We start from the raw sequence: 19,639 nt of genomic DNA, 5'->3' as shown, positions 1-19,639 counted from the left end.
TCATTTGTTGGTCATAGTGTTCTCATGATCTTTCAGATTGCTTTGGCTTTCCAAAAAGATATCATTTTGCTCCAGTAGATGTCCAGTATGGACAAGAAGACACGGTACACCACAGACAGACTATGTGACTATGAGCAAAATACCAAGAGTTTGGAGTACGTTTCTCATCCAGGTTCAGAAGAATCAACCAATTAAAATTGAATAGCTCAGAAATAAGCTCAGTATGGTAGCACAGATCTGTAATCCCACTTACTTGGGAAGTAGAAACAAGAGGATCAGAAGTTTGAGGCTAGGCCAAGAAAAGCTACTGAGACCCTGCCTCAGAAACAAAATGCAAACAAAAGGACTGATAGTATGGCTCAAGAATTAGAGAATTTAGCTAACATGCACAAAGCAGTGAGTTCAATCTCTGCTTCTGTTTCAATAATTAATAATAAAAACAAATAGCCAACTCATCCTAACCAAGGAACATCTCAGATATTTTTACAATGTATTTAACCCCACATAGAAGAAGCAGTAGCCATTGCTCAGGTGCCTCCCAGTGCACTGAAGTTAGAGAGCAACAATTTTGCATGCCATCTGCAGAAAGCACTGATGGTGAAATTTTAGCTACAGACACATTGTGCCAACTAGATGAGATAGGAGTGAAATAAGTGAAGTGACCAGGTGAAAAAGTATCCTTGTGATAAGGAATATTCATCCCATGGTCTTACAAAAACCTGTCCACAGCATGAAGTCAGCAACTTTCTACCCTAGTTTACACTTTGTATGTCTTTGATGTCAACCTATGTAACCATCAGAGAGATACTCTAAAATTAAGTATATAGGTATGGTATACAGGTAGGTAGGTAAATAGATAGATTGATAGATAGATTATACCCAGGTATATACCTATATACCTAGACATATATCTATAGATTCCTATATACCTAGACTATCTATCTATAGATAGATATCTATCTAGCTATATACCTATGTATTTAATTATATATATAATAGCGTAGCAGTAGAGACAAACATGGCATTGTGAAAATAGTAATTGTTTAGATGTTGAAGCAAGGTAAGATTATATATGAAGAGGATCACACAAGATATTTTGAAACAATAGCCCAGAAGCATTAATGATGAAGAAGGCACCAATCTGAAGTTGAGCAGATTTCTTTGTAGAGGTGTTTTGAATGGAACGTTGCAGTGGTCATTGTGTAAGTGTCTAGTGATACAAGTGTATGGTTCTGGAATAATCCCTCAGGGGTATGTACTATCATGTAATCAAAATCTATTTTTTTAGACTGACACAAGTGACTCATTTTCTTCTGTATTAATTCTGTATGACTAGAAGTATTTCACTGAAGTCTATGTGCAGTGTACACATAAAGCATGAGTCTTAGCCATAGAAATTTAAACCAAGTCACCTAGCTGTGATCTACTAAGCCTCAGGAAAAAGCATTTCTCTCACTTAATTGGAGCATTAAAGGAAAATATATGTAAGAGAAAAATAGAAGAATTTAAAATCCAGCTCAGTCCTATGAACTGGTCATAAAAGCTCAAAGTAATCTAAGAAATTATGACTAACTTGAAAAGAATAAAAATGTAAAGTTTCTTAAAACTATAAAATATTAAAATAATCATCAATATTTTAAACAAATAAAGCATAAAAGAGTTTCTAACAGTATAGCCCTTGTGAAACAGGAATTTGGGGGATTCAATCCCCAAAAATGTGGGAGGGGGACAACTGAAAATCCTATAACTCTTCAACAGTTATTTTGGTCTTATGTAATGAATTGTTTTCCTTCACTAAAGTTTTAGGAAAGTCAATCCAGAGTTATTGAAGTCTGTAGATGTTATAGTTTACTTCCTATTCATGAGCTATCTTGAATACATCACACTTCATGATTATGATTGTTTGGAAACAATCCCAAAAGACAAGAGAACAATATAGCTTTTGGGACTATGACTTCAAATCATTATGGTTTAAGATCTATAGAACGCTTGTCACTTCCATGACATGTAAAATTTAATATCATGACCAGTGACATTATAAGACATATAAGATGTCTAGAAATCCTATGTGATTTTTGCATATTATATCAACAGGATAACAATAAAAATATCAAAATAAAATTTTAAATTTTCTTATTTAAAGTAGCTCACACTTGTAATCCTACCTACTCAGGAAGCTGAGATCTGAGGATCACAGCTCAAAGCCAGCCTGGGTACTAAAGTCTGTGAGACTCTTATCTCCAATTAACCACTAGAAAAACAGAAGTGGCCCTGTGGCTCAAGAGATAGTACAGTAACCTTGAGCTGAAGGGCTCTGGGACAATGCCCAGGCCTAGGGGTAAGGCAGTAGCCTTGAGCTGAAGAACTCAGGGACAGTGCCTAGGCCCAGAGTTCAAGTTGCATAACAACAGCAAAAGCAAGCTAGGAGTTTGGCCTAGTGGTAAAGTCCTTGCCTAGCGTGCACGAAAACCTGGATTCAATCCCTCAGCACCACATACATAGGAAAAAAACCCACAAAAAACAAAATGGTGCTGTGGCTCAAGTGGCTTTAGCCTTGAGAAAGCCCAAGGACAGTGCTCAGGCCCTGAGTTTAAGAACCGGCAGCAATGGGACCGGGAGTTTGGCCTAGTGGTTAAAGTGCTTGCCTAGCATGCATGAAGACCCGGGTTCGATTCCTCAGTACCACATACATAGAAAAAAGCCAGAAGTGGTGCTGAGGCTCAAGTGGTAGAGTGCTAGCCTTGAGAAAGTCCAAGGACAGTGCTCAGGCCCTGAGCCGAAGCCCAGGACTGGCAAAAAAAAAAAGAACTGGCAACAAAAAATAAAACAAAAAATGGTTTTCCTGTGCTCTCTGGATAAATTCTTTTTTTCCATATATTTTTATTGTAATTAATAGAAGAGTTACATTATATTCACCAGATAGAAGGTGCATTACTTCACAAACATTGATACCCTTTCTCATGTCTTGGTCCCCATTTCCCTCCCCCCTATTCCCACCCCTCATCTTGTTTTCTCCCCTTCCCTATCCGATTTCAAATAACCAAATACGCATATATACAATATATCAGATAACCAGGTGAAATACTGTAACAATATGAGATAACCAAGAGACAGCAAAAGAGATGAGAGATAACATAGTACATTAAGGACAACAATCACTCATTATATGGCTTTTGTTTCTATAACCTGGAGGTCCTTTCATTTAGCCTTATTCTATATGGCCTTATGTATCTAGGTTTTGTTCTATTATAAAACTCTGCTATGAGAGCCCAAGGTTTCTACTGATTATGACAAATAAGGGAAACCATTGAGCCAATGTTCCTTTGAGTCTGCTTACTTCACTTAATATGATTTTTTTCTAAGTCTTTCCATTTCCTTACAAATGGGGCAATGTGGTTCTTTCTGACAACTGTCTGGATAAATTCTTGACCATAATTTTGCAAGGTTTTCTTGCAATCTATGAGAAAAGTAAGAACCAGAAGACACTGATCTTTGAAGATTAATTTGGCATTGCAAAACCATTTAAGGTCAATCCAGCATAATTGAATGGCAAGTGCTTGATATATTTGCAATGAATTGTCTTCCTTTGTCTCAATAGCAATTAAGTAGTCCATTTGTTTTTATAGATGACAAATTGGACCCAAGATGGAGTTTATTGAATAGATTAGTGAGTCAAAAAATTCGGTTAACTTGACCTGGCGTCAATCATAATTATTTATGATTAGCATTAAGTAGACAATCCAGTAAATGGCTTACTTATCTTTGTTGTTACGGTTGAGAAAAGCTCTCACTTCATAATCCATGCAGGCCTCAAACTTGTAAACCTTCTACCTCAGCATCTTCAGCTAGGATTATAGTCACTCCTTCCTATGTTGCCTATTTGTTTTCTTATCATTTCAATTAAATTATAGACATGTAAAAGAGAAATTGCATGTTACTATATGATTTATTCTCTTAATTGTAGCTGTGCAGGCATTTAGGTAGCAAGGTGTGTTTCTGCTTTGAAGCAAGTTCCCTGAGCTTTCTTATCAGCTACCATTTCTGTACCTGGAGGGACAATTTCCACACAGGACAATTATCCATGAAGTCAGCAAAATAAGCAACATGCTGACAAAGTTAAAATAAGATTGTTGGGCCTCAATCTCATACAAATGTTTATTATTACAGTAATCGTTACTTCTCTGCCGTCTTTGATCTTCCTTAGCTAACTCACACAAGTAGCTAGCACAGCTTGAAACAAGGGCTGAAATGAGTAAGAGGAAACAGTAGAGGTGAAGTGGCCTTAGAAATGGAAGACCCGCCTTGAAAATGCTTCCAGAAAAAGAAGAAAAATATCTCTATGAAACATTTTTATCTAGGGAAGATCTGAACACTTCACAGATTAAAACTGCTACCTAGTTTCTGCCTAGACATGAATTTGGGCAGGAGGGAGGAAAGGGAGGGAGGGAAGGAAGATAATAAGTATAATTTACCTTTAAGTCTCTTTCCAGTTCCTCCCTGACTCAAAATTAGAGAAAATGGTCGAGCCCAATACATCAACATTTTGAGCCCACTCCAGCTTCTCTGCATCCAAAAAGAAATGAGAGGAGGGTGGCAAGAGAAGGGTAGGGAAGAAAAAAACGAAATGACAGTAAAAGAAACCCCTGACCTGACAGTCTGGTTTCCTCACCATTCCTGAGGTGACCCAGTTCTGAATGGAGTAAACCCAGTGGTGGCTGGAAAAGTGCTACTCTTCCAGAGAGACCCAGACCTTCACAGACCGCAGGATGTATTGGCTCTTCTCCCCACCTGGCCTCACCCCACTTGATCCCAAATCCTCTTGCAAACTCTGAAAGGACATCCTGGCCTCTGTCCGCAAGTCCCCAAGGAAAGCAGCTCGGCTAAGGAGACAGAAGACTTGGATCAGGCCTCTGGGGCGCATTTCAGAGACCCTGGGGCAGTCTCTGCTTTGCTTTACTTGCTACCAGTGCTGGGACACAGCTGGCTTTGAACAAGAACATTAAATACACAGCCCCAGTTTGGTCTTGAGCCCAGCCTCCTGGCCAGTGGCAACCAGCCACTTGTCCCTGGCAGCCAAGGCCGGGCCCAGGTTTCTGCCTTGCCAGGAAAGCCCCATACCCGCGATCGCTCGCCACCTGTTCAGGTGTCTTCCGGCTGCGGGGAGGCACGGAGTGGGGAGACAGTGGGGCGCGTCCCAAGCACGGAACGGGGACCACCCCGGGACGCTGCGGCGGGACGCGGGGCGGGCCCGGGAGGCGGGGGAGGTCGGCGGGGCGGAGAGGGGTGTGGGAAGGGCCGGAGGCAGGGCTGATCTCTGCTCGCGTTACGCCACCCCAGCCTGCGGCAGAGGCGGCCGGGCTGAGCGGCGGAGTGGATGGGGATAGTACCGGCCTCCGACTCCTCGCTCCCAGCCTGGGCGTCGCCTCCCCTCGCCCGGCCGCGGCTCCCATAGGCCGAGCCGGGTGATCTCGGGCGCTGAACCCGGCTAGGGGCCGTAGAGGAGGGCGCGCGGGATCCGCGCGGGGCGGGAGGGGAGTGGGGTGCGGGACCCCGCGAGTTCAGCTACCCCCCAACCATCAGCTCCCCCTTGGCGAGACCCCAGCCAGGACAGAGACCCCCTCCCCACATCCGCGCGCCCTAGGGGGGACCCTCAGGGGCCGACAAGCTACGGAGCTGGGGCACGGCACGCCCGGCGGTGGCGGTGACAACGGTGGCCGCGGAGCGGGCTCCGGTTCCCGGCTAGCCTCGGAGTCCATGGCGGGCAGCGACGCGGACAGCGCGGGGTCGGCTCGGAGATCGGGCGGCGCCCGGCGTCCCGGGAGCCACGGCGGAGTGGGAAGCCAGGCGGACCCCCGCTGCCCGGAGGAGGCGCTGTCCACTGCTGAAGCTCGGGGCGAGGGCCCGGCGCTGCCCGCCTGGATGCGCCTCTACTTCTATGGGATGCACGGCGTGGCCCTGGACGTGCTGGTGACCTCGGCGCGGGGCTTCGCGCGCAGCCCGGACCCGCGGATGCTCGGCTTCTCGTCGCCCTACCGCTGCCTGCTGCACTCGCTGGCGCACCTGGCGCTCGAGCGGCTCTACCTGCAGCGGCCTCGCGGCCCCAGTGCCCTCGCCTTCGACTTCCTCCTCTTCCCCTCGGCCCACGTCGGGCTGCACACCCTGGCGGGCGGCGCGCTGCGGCTCGTCCCGGGGCGCGGCGGGGCGCCGGGGCCGCTGGACCTGGCGCTGGACCTGGCCCTGCACTACGGGCTGGCGCTCTATCACTGCCGGGTCTTCCTGAAGCGGTTCCTGCGCCTGCGGTACCGGGGGCACCGGAGACCCCGGGCACAGCCAATGCCCAGTGACAGCGGGCGCCGCCGCCCCCCGCGGGGTCCCAGCGGCCCGGGGGGAGCCCCGAACCAGGGCCTGCCGGACCTGCTGCGCTTCCTCTTCTTCGGCATGCACGGTTTCCTGGATGAGATCTTCTTCACTTTCTTCTTCAACGTGCTGGGGACGGGGGGCCGGGCGGGGGCCAGCGGCCACACGTCGCTCTGGTCCTTCTTCATGTACGGCAGCTGCAGTTTCGTGGTGGAGAAACTCTACTTCCACCTGCACCACGGCCGCGGCTGGGGCGCGTGGAGGCGCGTGCCCCTCTACGTGGTGTTCATCTACGCGTGGGAGCTGTGCTGGGGCCTGGGGCTCCGCGCATGGGGGGCGTGCTCCTGGGATTACTCGCACTACCCACTCAATTTCCTGGGCCTCATCACCCTGATGTACTTACCCGGGTGGATCTTCCTCAGCCTGTACCAGGACCTCCTGTCCAACGTGCTCGGGCAGGTGCAGTATGTGCCGGCCAAGTGACCACCTAGGCCCAAGGGGAAGGGCGCGCGGAACCCCACGCGTGAAGACGGCCCAGCGCATGTTGTTGCAAATCTTTGCACCTGCTTCCACACTTTGAGTCTCACTTGACTTCCCCTTCTCCTCCTCCTTCTTTCTCTTCTTCCTCTTCTTCCTCTCTTTCTCCTCCTTCCTCTCCTCCTTCCTCTCCTTCTTCTTCTCCTTCCTCTCCTTCTTTTTCTCCTTCTCCTTCTCCTTCTCCTCCTCCTCCTCCTCCTCCTCCTCCTCCTCCTCCTCCTCCTCCTTCTTCTTCTTCTTCTTCTTCTTCTTCTTCTTCTTCTTCTTCTTCTTCTAATTCTTCTAATTCTTCTTCTAATTCTTCTTCTGATTCTTCTTCTTCTGATTCTTCTTCTCCTTCTCCTCCTTGTCCTTCTCCTCCTCCTCCTCCTCGTCCTCTTCCTCCTCCTCCTCCTCCTCCTCCATCTCCTTCTCTTTCTCCTTTCTTCTCCTTCTCCTTCTCCTTCTCCTTCTCCTTCTCCTTCTCCTTCTCCTTCTTCTTCCCGCCCCCTCTCCCAACTCTTTGGAATTTGTAGGCAAAATAACAGCACTTAGAAACACGACTGGAACACAACGTGGAAGTATTTCATTCACCAGGAATCGTCAAAGATTTACACTGGAAACTATCAGACCTTCACCTGGGAAAGCTGTAGTATGTACTTACAAGGACGTAAGTGGGTGATATCTATTGCTTTTTTTCATTTAAACAATAACAAAAAAATGTAAGTTCTTCAAATCAGAGAACAGTGAATGTTTTTTTTCTTTTTCTTTTCTTTTTTTTTTTTACAAGATTTAGTGTTTTTTTTTAACTTAATGATTTGCTTTCTTTTTCAAATTCAATTTCATTTTAATGTCTGGAGACATTTACCAATGCAGACTGAAGCTCCACCTCTTATATTTATGAACTGTTCTAATAAGGGTAGTTCATACCTCCCAAAGTGCCTCTGTCTAATACACAAGTGGGAAAAAAAACTGACAAATGTGAAATAAAAGAGAAAAAAAACTCCTGTGATTACATTGTTGAAGGAGAAATCCTTTTTCACTATTCCAACAAGGTGACGCTGTGTAACGTTAACCGTCCACTGTTCTAGAAATGGTCGCTTTCCAATGTCAGCCTTAAACTCTCAAGTGTATTCCTGCAGATAGAATCCTGTGTTGTCTATGGCTGTAAACTTTTGTTATCATTCAGTAACATACAATGTCTACCCTAGATGTTCCAGGGCCAAACTAAACTATCCCATCTTCAATAGTGTTCTAATTCCAAGAACGCTTTTCTACGTGAAACGTTGGACATAGGAAAAAATAGTAACAATAACTTGGAATGAAATGAACCTGAAGGTTCACTCCAATTATACTAGGCCTACTTGTTTTCTGTGATTACAGATAGGTATTTAAAACCATACTTCTTGCCCTGATGCACTGGTAAACACTTCTCTTTTCTCTTCCAGGCCCAGGGTTTTAGGGTCAGACATGATATGCTAATACATGTTATAAATCAACAAGAACTTTTTAGTGACTATGAATGTCTGCAAACGCCAAAGGTAAATGAGATAATGGAAACTGTTTTTTAAAAGTGTGTCTAATTAATTAACAATGTACTTTGCAGTTGTCTGATGTTTTTATTGTATTTAGAAAAGCAAGTAGAATTAGGATGGCTCAGGTTACGCTGACTAATACCCTCTCTTGGCTTTCATGACAAAGAAAATTAGGAAAACTTGCCATGTGGATTAATTGGTGACTCGGTCCTTATTCAAACTAATCACTTTTGCTGTGAGATGAGATATTTTTTTCCTGTTTACAAAAACAATTTGCACGTGGCATTGGTGGCTCACATCTGTTATCCTAGCTATGCAGGAGACTGGAACCTGAGGATTGGAGTTCCAGGCCAGCAGGGTCAGGAAAGTCCTTGTGACACTCTCATCTCCAATTAGACAGTGAAAAACCAAAAGTGGCACTGTGGCTCAAGGGGTATAAGGCAAGCCTTGAGCAAGAGGCCATAAACAGCACCAAGGCCCTGAGCTCAAGCCCCACAATCAACAAAAACAAACAAAAATCTATTTGCCATGGAAGCAAAAGGAATACATAATTCAGTCATACATAGTTCTATGAAGCCACTCACTGAAGTTGTGAAATAACTATATGTAATGGTACATTATAACCACATTTCAAATGAATCTGATCAAGCTGACTATTTTAGCCAATCCTCACTGTGAGTGGAAAGGTAAAAGTAAGACAAATGCTTGCTGATACTCTTACTTAAAAAGAGTTTTTCGCCAGGCACAGTGGCTCATGCCTTATAATCCTACCTACTCAGGAGGCTGAAATCTGAGGATCAAGGTTCAAAGCCAGTCTGGTTACAAAAGGACCTGAGACTCTTATCTCCAGTTTACCTCTAGAAAACAAGAAGTGAGGCTGTGGCTCAAGGGTAGGGTGGTAGCCTTGGACTGAAGAGCTCAGGGGCAACGCCCAGACTGAGTTCAAGCCCCATGACCCACAAAAAACAAACAAAAAAAGAGTTCTTTATGCTTGACCAAATCCCAGATTTAAAAGGAACTTATTAAACATGTAGATTTGAACTTTTGCCCTCCATATACTGTTCCTAGGCCAAGAAACTGCCTACCAGCATTCTCAGGGCCAGAAGGCTGCCAAGAAGTAGCAAAGCATACCATTTTGTTTTGCTTTTAGTGTTAGTCCCACTGAAAGGAAAGGTCAAGGTTTCCCTTCTTTCAACTCAATTGCGATTGCTGGGCATTTTTCCTGACACAGTGGATATAACCCTGAACTGTCTAGCCACATGCTGATAGCTCATGCCTATAATCCTAGTTACTCAAGAGACTGAAATCTGAGGATCAAGGGTCAAAGGTAGCCAGGGACAGACTTACCAAAAGACTCTTATCTCCAATTAGCCAGTTAAAAGCTGGAAGTGAAGGTGTGATTCAAGTGTTAGAACACTAGCCACGAGGGAAAAAGCCAAGCAAGAGTGAGAGACTGAGGGGGTCCAAGAGTTTGACATAGTGGTAAGAGTGCTTGTCTAGCATGCATGCAGAGCCTGGTTCGATTCGTTGGTACCATATCAGTAGAAAAAGACAGAAGTGGTGCTGTGGCTCAAGCGTTAGAGCTCTAGCCTTGATAAAGCCCAAGGATAGTGCTTAGGTCCTGAGTTCGAGCCCCGGAAATGGCAAAAAAGTGAGAGACTGAGTTGAAGACATGGTATCTCTCTCTCACACACACATACACACAAACACACACACACTCTCTCTCTTTCAAATTTTAGCATCCTGGGTTAGGTGAGATTGTTTACATGCAGAGCTGTTATTTTAGGAACTGACTGGACTGCCTCAATCTTTCTCTGAAATGTCAAGCCATTATCTCTAAAACAAAATCTCATTAACAATTCCTGGGCCACTTCTACAAAAAGCTATTTGGGGATTCAAGAAACAATTAGCCTACTAAGTTAGCACTTTGGTTCAGAGAAACTCATATGATGTTTATTTAGTTTCTTATGAATGTAATTCTGTGGCAACCTTTACCCTGTGAGGAAAAGAAAGAACCATCATATCATTAAATTTCAGGTATTGAAGTGATAATGATCATTAATGTTTAAAGGAGCATTTACAATCTGTTCTGAAATGTGCATGTACCCATTATGTATTGCGTGTGCATATATATGTGTATACATTCACATATACCTTAAATGAATATATATGTGTGTATGTATATGTGTACATTCACTTAAATGTCTAATAACACTCCTTTTACAGATGAAGACAGCAAAACCAAAGTCTAAACCAGTTCTGTAACTGCTCAAGTCATGCAGCTATTCAGCATTTACATTTGGTTCCCAGTAGGCAGAAACACAAGATCTGACCTTAACACATCTGCCCCCTCCCCCCACCCCCCAACTCCCTGCCAATCTTCTTTGGATTTCACTTCAGAAATTGTACTCACCATTGGAGGTACCAAGATAGTTATGTAAAAGTCCTAAAGTATCCAATATAAGAAAAACTCACTAAAATGTGAAAACAACTCCCCCCCCCCATTCATGAGACTTGAACTCTGGGCCTGGGAGCTGTCCCTGAGCTCTTCAGCTCAAGGCTACCACCCTACCCCTTGAGCCATAACACCACCTCCGATTTTCTGGTGGTTAATTGGAGGTAAGAGTCTCATAGACTTTATTGCCCAGGCAGGTTTTGATCTCAGATCTCAGATCTCAGCCTCCCAAGTAGCTAGGATTACAGGTGTGAGTCACTGCACCCAGCTAGTAAATGTAAAATACCTCTTACCAAAAGGTATGAAGACTGCATACAGTTACTACTATATATTTAATATAACATACAAAAATCCTAAGAGCTAAAGAGAGAAAATTTGAGTAAATTTATTTTTACAGTCTTTTGTTCTGTATTCTACTAGAGTCTAAAAAGGTCTTAACGAGAAAAAAATAACAAATGTGTGTGTTCTGTTTGTGTTTAAATATACAGTGCTGAAATTTCTTACTAGAAGTTCATTAAGTTTTAAGAAACATAACCTTATTAAGTGTCTCATGTTAACAATGAAACAGAAGTTTCTTTGTCATACAAAGACCCCCAATAAGGTTGATTCAATATTTAAAAAATTTCTGTGACTCTGTGTATTTGATTATTTTATTACAACTATTTGACATTTCATGCTTTGATCCAGCAAAACATATAGCTTAGAAAATATTGACCTGACTTTTGCTGTTTAAAAAATAACTTTAATTGGATAATTCTACTTTCTGGAAAGAAAAAAAGTATTCATCAAGAGTGATAAACAGGGTTCTTTTTAAAAAGGACAGAAGAGAAGAAGAATTTTGGTAGATGGCTTTGTCTTCTGCTTCAAAATTAATTTTTAAAAATCAGTCAATAGGGGCCAGGAGTGTGGTCTAGTGATAGAGTGCTTGCTTAGCATGCATGAAAACCCGGGTTTGATTCCTGGGTACCACATACATAGAAAAAAGTTGGAAGTGGTGCTGTGGCTCCAGTGGTACAGCTTTAGCCTTGAGAAAATCCAAGAACAGTGCTCAAGCCCTGAGTTCAAGGCCCAGGACTGGCAAAAAAAAAAATCAATCAATGTATCTGTAAGAAAGGTATCCACTGACCCAGAGTCATAAACAAGTTATATCAAATCATCTGAAAATATTTTCATAAAATACATTTTTCATCATATGAAAAGTCATTAAAATCTTTTAACTTTTGAATTAAGTTTAAATATATGTTCCTTACTGGAGCTAAATTCTTTCTGGATAGAAATAATAATAATAATAACAAAAGAATAACTTGGCCCTTTATGTCCCTTCATGAAACACTCAGGTTAGTTTATGCTGAAGTGAATGATGGTAGTAATAGTTGGTTCTTTCTGTTAGATTGCCAGTTTCCCCCATTTCTTTTCAGTTGGGTACAAGAGGAAGGAAAAAAAAATAGTGATTCTTTGTGTGGACTTCTATTCACTAGACTTGGCCTTGTTCTAATTTTAACATTGAGGCAGCAAGCCATTATACAGGCAATTGCTTCCAGTCACTAGTAACCCAAATTTAAATTAACCTGTGAGAAAACTGTTTCTCTTTATATTAAAAGAAACAACTGTAACTGTTGAGGATACTTTTCCTTAATTTTTAAAATTATCTTTGCAAAACTTGTCAGGCAGAACAAGTGAGATGTGGAAAAGATTGTGCCTGGCTTATATAGAAAAGTTTAATGTTCTAATTATACTTAATTCTACTTGAATTAAAAAGTAATATGGACCAAATTTCCTCCTTAAAATATGAGCTATGCTATCTATCTATCTATGTATCTATGTATCTATCTATCTATGTATCTATCTATCTATCTATCTATCTATCTATCTATCTTCTATCTACTTCTAATGATTAAGGAGATTTAAGCTTTGAAAGGAAGTGTGGCTTCTTGCCCAAAACAAGAATTTACATTTCTACAAGATTTCTCAACTCAAGTTAGACTGGCCATTCAAGTATTCAAGACACTGTAAATGTGTTTCAGTTGAATTGATGAATCCCACTGTATCCATGAAGGAAGAGTTCCAGAACTGTCAGGAGTTAATATGTGCCATTCAAACTGCTTACTTGGTGGTAGGAATGTGTCCCTTGATCCTTCCTGTGCTGTGAGTATGAGAGTGATGAGGAAGTACAACTAATAGAGAAGAGTGAGGTAGTGAGGCATCGTGCTTGCAAAGAATTAATGCGGATCTCATGGAGTGAATTAGTTCTTATAAAGCCAGGAGAAAAAGTGGGGATTCTCCATGCACCTGGACCATTTCTCTTTCCATTTCTCCATCATCTTGTCACGTAAGCATGGAGTCTTCTCAGGAGAGGTCAGACAGATCAAGGCACTTGATTTTCAACTTTTCAGCCTTCCATACTGTGTCTTACATAAACCTCTTTAGAAAGAACAATGCAATACCCTCATGATCCAGTCACTTCCCAAAGCCCATGCACTGACAAGCCCCAGACACACAAGCTCTTAAGGGCAATTTATGGTTTGGACCATAGCAAATAGGAGGACATAAGACAAAAAAAAAATTTTTTTTGGTCAGTTGTGAGTCTTGAACTTGCAGCCAGGGCTTTGTCCCTGAGCTCTTTTTGCTCAAGTCTAGCACACTACCACTTCAAGCCACAGCTCCACGTCCTGTTTTCTGATGATTAAGTGGAGATGAGTATCTTGGGGACATTTCAGCCTGTGCAGGCTTCAAACTTTGATCCTCAGATCTCAGCCTCATGAATAGTTAGGTTACAGGGGTAACTTGCCACCAGGACCTGGCAAGACTGAAGTATTTTGAGGAAAAACTTGAAAGCCTGACAACAATGTCATAAATGGCCTTCACTCCAAGGTGGAGGAAACATACAAACCAGGCTGATGCTGAAGATGGGAAGTGTTCTACTTCCAGTTGGGTTAGAGAAGTGTATACAGATAGAAAAGACAAAGAAAATATGGTGTCTTGGTTCCATGTGGTTAGTAAAAATTACTACTTGTCTTCTAAGAATGCTAGGTACCCATTCACTTAATTCTTAGTGCAGTGCCAGTGCCCTGATGAATGAACCCTCTTGTCTCTTTCCATATGGCATAACTAAAAGGAACTTTCCCAAAGAGTCACAATGATGGTTTTGGGATCTGTACTCAGTCTGCATCACAAAGTGTATTCTCTAAACATTTACATTAATATGCAGAGGGGAAAATTAAAGGCCCACAGGAGGGAGGGTAGAGAGAACAAAGGCCCTGGGACTGGCTTGGCTCTGAATTCTCATGCTGCCCATCTCATGTATTCCAATAAGGAGCCAGTAACAGTATCTGATTTGAGATATACTTAAAAACACTTCAATATCTATGTAATGACTTTTTTAATTGAATCGTTACTATGCAACAAGCATCAGTACTCTTGTCAGATTAAAAACTAGTAAGTCTTAATACTTAAAAGACTTAATACTCCACCTTCTGGTATGAGTCTTCTCTCACTGCCTTAGCAAATTACAGATTGGGTATTAAATGACAGGAATGTTACTCAATGCTGGAGGATAGAAATTCCATATCCAGATATGACAGAGTTAGAGGATGGCAAGGATTCTCCTCCTGATTTGGCAAAGGCCAACTTCTCATCAAGTTCTCCCACAGTGGGAAGAGATTGGACTCACTCAAATCTCATCTAACAAGGACACCAGTCATACCAAATCAGATGCCTGCCCTGATAAACTCATTTAACCTTCATTATTTAGGCTTTATCTCCACATGTGTCTCCACATTTAGTCATACTAGGGCTAGAACTTCAACCTAGGAATTCAGAGTTCACAACTTAGTACATGGTAGTACAACAGTTACTACCCTTTAATAAAAAGACCCTCAAGAGTACCACTGCTAACTACTGGTGATGATTATGATGAGTGGGGAGAAGAAACTGTTGTCAGTGTCTTCTTTCCTCCTCCTCCTCCTCCTTCTCCTCCTCCTCCTCCTCCTCCTCCTCCTCCACCTCCTCCTCCTCCTCCTCCTCCTCTTCTTCTTCTCCTCCTCCTCCTCCTCCTCCTCCTCCTCCTCCTTCTCCTCCTCCTCCTTCTCATTCTCCTCCTTCTCCTCCTCCTCCTCCTCCTCCTCCTCCTTCTACTTCTTCCTCTTCTTCTTTTCTCATGGCTAATATCCTTGAAACTTCATTTCTCACACAGGTCATAAAGGAGGATAATGATATTATATATCAGCATGCTTTTTAGAAAACACTATCTGTCCTTTACAAAGTTCAAGGCTATGTCATTAGGCAAGGAGAAGAGTATCCAAAAAAAAAAGAAAGATCGCACATTCTTTTAGTTCTATCCCTCAAAGCATTACATAACCCAATTGTCATTGGTTTGGGGTTTTTTATGTTATTATTACTATTCTCTCTAGGGAAGAGCTCTATTTTGTCTGTGCCTAATTTTAAACTTTCCTAACATTTGCACACAAATTTCTGAAAAGTCAATTCTTCCCCTATTTTTACTATCCTTTCTAAATGTGTCTGCTTTGTACTCAGCAAATTAGCCCTCTGGAAACATGTGATCATGCACTCTGTCTGAGAGTTAAGGGAGAGGCATTAGAGCACAACAAAAGTCAAAGCCAATTTGCTTAATTTCAAGGAATACATTGTGATATGAGGGTTTTAACTATTTCATTGGTGGTATTTAAGAACGAAAAATCCAACTTTAGTGTTCTGTAAATAGGTTACTTTATTTATGTTAAGTTTGTAGGGTTTTTATTCCCATTTCAGAAACATGAATTCTTGATAGAATTTCCTGATGATCTATAAATAATTTCAAATGGGCTTACCCCTTTGATGGTTTTCCTTGCAGGGCACAAAGTAGCATAGATAACACAGTATTTGACATTCTTAACCAAATGCAGGGGTTTAAGAATTCTAATTAATTGTATATTATTCTTTTCTAAATTGCTGTGCTTATAAGTCCCTAGAAATCCAGCAAGAAGTTACCTTTGATCAGCTAATAAAGTGAGCCCTCAACTGATATTACACCTACATACTTTGATCCAACTAATAACTTTTGAGCTTCTAGAACTGTGAGAAATCAATATCTGCTATTTATAAGATACCCCATGGTATTTTATTATAGGAGTTTAGTAGATTGAGAGACTTGGTTTTATAAGCACATTGGTCGTGTTTGAGTAAGATTAACTCCTCTTAACCAATTGCATATTCAACAACCTTAATTTCAAATAAAATCACATTGACAGATACTAAGGATTACCTTTGCCACATATCTTTTGGGGAAACATAATTGAACCCATAAAACTACACTTTTAAACTTTAAATCTATATTCCTTTTATAGGTTTTCCTTTATGGAAAAATATATTTGGCTAAATTGAAACAAAATTAAAATTGAATTCTAGACAAAATTCCATGGTCGTGGGTATTATAAATATTAAGATAGCTCAAATTATTAGGTAACTATCTTGGACTCTAAAGATCAAAATAAGTACATGATATTATTCTAACCTTAAGACCTTTAAGAAAGAGTTCATGTGTTTAACTCTTTTACTTGTGAGTTTGCTGAAGCCTCATAAATCTGATCCTTTTCCTAAAGCAGTATGAGAGAAGTACTATAAAAATAAATGTCAGAATTTCTAATTTAAAGAACATTCAAGAAACTTATTTCCTATGTGTATTAGGCTTCTCCAAAAGTACTGAACCAATAAGATATGCATATTTTGTGAGAAGGGATTTGTTAGATTGGCTTTAACTGTTAGAGTATTTAATAGCACCACAATGGCTATACTCTGTGCAGTCAGAGAAATCAGTAGCTGCTTAATCCAAGAATCTGGAACCCTCATGAAAAGAGGAAACAGTGGTACCACTGTAGCCTGAAGATGAAGGCTTAGGAGCCCCCTGAAGGGATGATGATGCAAGGCAGTGTTCAAAACCAGGTGCTGATAGCTCACACAGGTAATCCTAGCTACTCAGGAGGCTAAGATCTGAAGATTATGGTTCAAAGCCAGCCTGGGAAGAAAGCATGAGAGATTATTATCTCCAGTAATCTACTCAGTAAAAGCCAGAAGTGGCACTGTGGCTCAAATGATCAAGTGCTAGCCTTGACCACAAAAGGTTGAGGTCAGGGACAGTGCCCAGGCCCTGAGATCAAGCCTTAGGCTATGTTCAAAGGTTGAAGAATACATTGGACTGTAATGTCAATGGCAACCATACCATGATAGAAGATATCTATTTAAGAAGAGTCAAGCAGGTAGATCGGTGCACTTCCTTTCTCCGTGTTTTCATTCCATTAAGCTCCCATCCTATTGAATGATGCTGCTCTGTGCTCAAGACCGGACTTTCTCCTTCCGTTCGCCAACATTTACACCCATTTTGTTCTGTAAACCACCCATAGATATACCCAGAAGTTTGGTTTACCAATTTTCTAGTCATCTGTCAATCCTTTCAAGTTGCCAACCAGAATTAGCTATCACAGTGTTCAATTTTAGCAGAGATTTTTATTAATTAATATATATTTTGAGCTATCAATTTAATAGAGTATTCAGTATTTCCTACAGTTTTTGTGTATGGAACAGATTTATGCGTCTTTTAAAATTTCATCTTGTTCTGTGTTTCGGCTTCTCTTGCAAAATATCACCATAAAAATCTCAGCTAACATTCCTGTGTATCTCATACTCTCTATTCTTTGTGCTCTCAGCAACTACACCAAAAGCATACCTTTTGCCAATAATATAAGCTTATTTTTTAAAAAATACCAAGACTCAAGAATAAAATGTAAATTTTGCCTCTTGATACATTTTATGTAATCTAAAAGGGAAAGGAAGGAACATATAGAGAAAAAAAATTGGGAAAAGTAGTGAACACATGCTTAAAAGTAAGAATCTTGGGGCTACCGTCTGCCTATGCCTTTTTTTTTTTTTGGCCACATCCAGTACATTTCCAGAGTTACTTTTCAAATAATTTTATTTAACTTTTCTTGCTTTCTTAACTTTTCTTGACTTCTGAAGTTTTCTTTCCCTGTATATCAAGTTATGCCAGGAGCATGACTTTGGAATCTAATATGACAAAATGGTTCAGGGAAAACTTTTCTTCCCAGTATTGTGTGTGTGTGTGTGTGTGTGTGTACATTTGTACTCCAGGCCCTTCAAGCTCCCTTTAGGATTTTTTCACTCAAATCTGGCCATGCTACCATTTAAGCCAAACTTCTGGTTCCAGCATTTTTCTGGGTAATTGCAAACAAGAGCCTCGCACATTTTTCTGGTTTCAAACTGAAATCTTCAGATTTCTGCCTCCTGAGTAAATAGGTGCCCAATTTTGTATGAAAACATTATGCCACTGGTCAACAAGAAAATAATTCAAAATTATCTGACTTAGGGAAGGAATCTAAAGGCATAACTGCTCTGAATATCTAAAATACAATTTATCGAAATGAATTCCAGGAAATGGAAATGTGTTTTGCTGTGCTGTTTTGTTACTGTTGGTGCTTGTTTTTGTTTTGTTTTTTTCCTTTTTTTGTGAAATGGAGGAAGACAAGATGAACAAATGCAGTCATGGCATCCAATCTGCATAATACAAAATATGTGCTAGGGAACTTGCTGACAAGGACAAGAGAGAGAAATTGGGGGAAAGCAAAAGGAATGAACATTATCCACAAAGAACTGTATTCAATGAATTTTGCTTAATTATAACAACTATGTAAAACACCTTAATAATAACAAATTATATTTAAACAATATTAGAGTTTACAAAAAGATAAAATTAAGTCTGAGATTTTCTATATAGTCAATCTTATGAGATAAGATCATGCTTTAATCAAATGATAGCTGATTACCGGGAAGCCTAACTGGTTGGTGCCATATGGATGTGAGAGAATTACACACAGAAGATACAAAAGAGGGCATGAAGTTAACTCCTAACAGGAAAAAAATGAAAAGGATCATGGGACACCAAGAGAGGAAGATACATCTTATTGTTCCTACTAGATAGTTGACTTCTTTACAGGGCCTTTAATTCCTAGTTTACACAGTGGTTGACATGTGAAATCTGAATTTTTCCTTCTTTTCCTTTCCTTCCCTTTCCTCTCCTCTCCTCTCCTGTTCTCCCACCTTCTTTCTCTCCCATTCCCTCTCCCCTTCTCTGAGTTACACACCACAGAACAACATCATTTTTGTTGCATTTTTAGCTCATTTTTGGTCTTTATGCGAATAGCATTAAGACTGAGAGAGCTGGGCAGGTAAAAACTTTTCATGGGATATGTGGTGTGTGTGTGTGTATGTGTGTGTGTGTGTGTTTACACAATTTTTATATTTTGTTTTAATAAATATTTGCATTGTTATGTGTTTGTTTGCTTCCTCTCTTTTAGTGCTTTGAATATATGCTAGTTAAAGACCAGGAGGCAGAAACCTGGTGACAAAGTGGTTCTGCGTTGAAGAAGCATCTCAAGCCTTAGATGAGTGGAAACGAACTGACCTATGAGCCACTGGAGGTCACAAACCTACTTCCTGCAGGGTCCCTGGAGCCGTCCCTAGGACTTTCCTTGCTCTTGAGGAAGCTCAGCTGTGTGAAGGATATTTTAATTAGTTCAGAGATCCTAATGTCTTCACACCAATTTAGAAACTAATGGAGAGGCACAAGCAACTAATAGCAATTGCAAATTAAATGGCTTCAGAAATAATCTAAACCAAAAACAGATCTAGGCAATTTGAATCTGTTCTCAGGCGGAAATAACTGAATAGAAAGATGGGTGCTGGCAAGTTTCAGGACCTGGGGTCAGAA

General features: G+C 41.2%; 1 protein-coding gene across 1 annotated transcript; it reads left to right on the top strand.

Moving 5' to 3' along the window:
- Positions 1-5,754: 5,754 nt before the first annotated feature.
- Tmem229a (transmembrane protein 229A) lies at positions 5,755-6,974 on the top strand. The gene has a single exon (XM_090332378.1). The coding sequence runs from the start codon at positions 5,755-5,757 to the stop codon at positions 6,838-6,840; it is 1,086 nt and encodes a 361-aa protein (XP_090188504.1). The 3' UTR covers positions 6,841-6,974.
- Positions 6,975-19,639: the final 12,665 nt, after the last annotated feature.

Source organism: Megascapheus bottae, chromosome 5 (genome assembly GCF_031878675.1).
Source record: "Megascapheus bottae isolate mThoBot1 chromosome 5, mThoBot2.hap1, whole genome shotgun sequence".
In the NCBI taxonomy this organism is placed as follows: Eukaryota; Metazoa; Chordata; class Mammalia; order Rodentia; family Geomyidae; genus Megascapheus; species Megascapheus bottae.
Note: the sequence above shows the minus strand (reverse complement) of the source record. Positions and strands in the feature narration are given on the sequence as shown.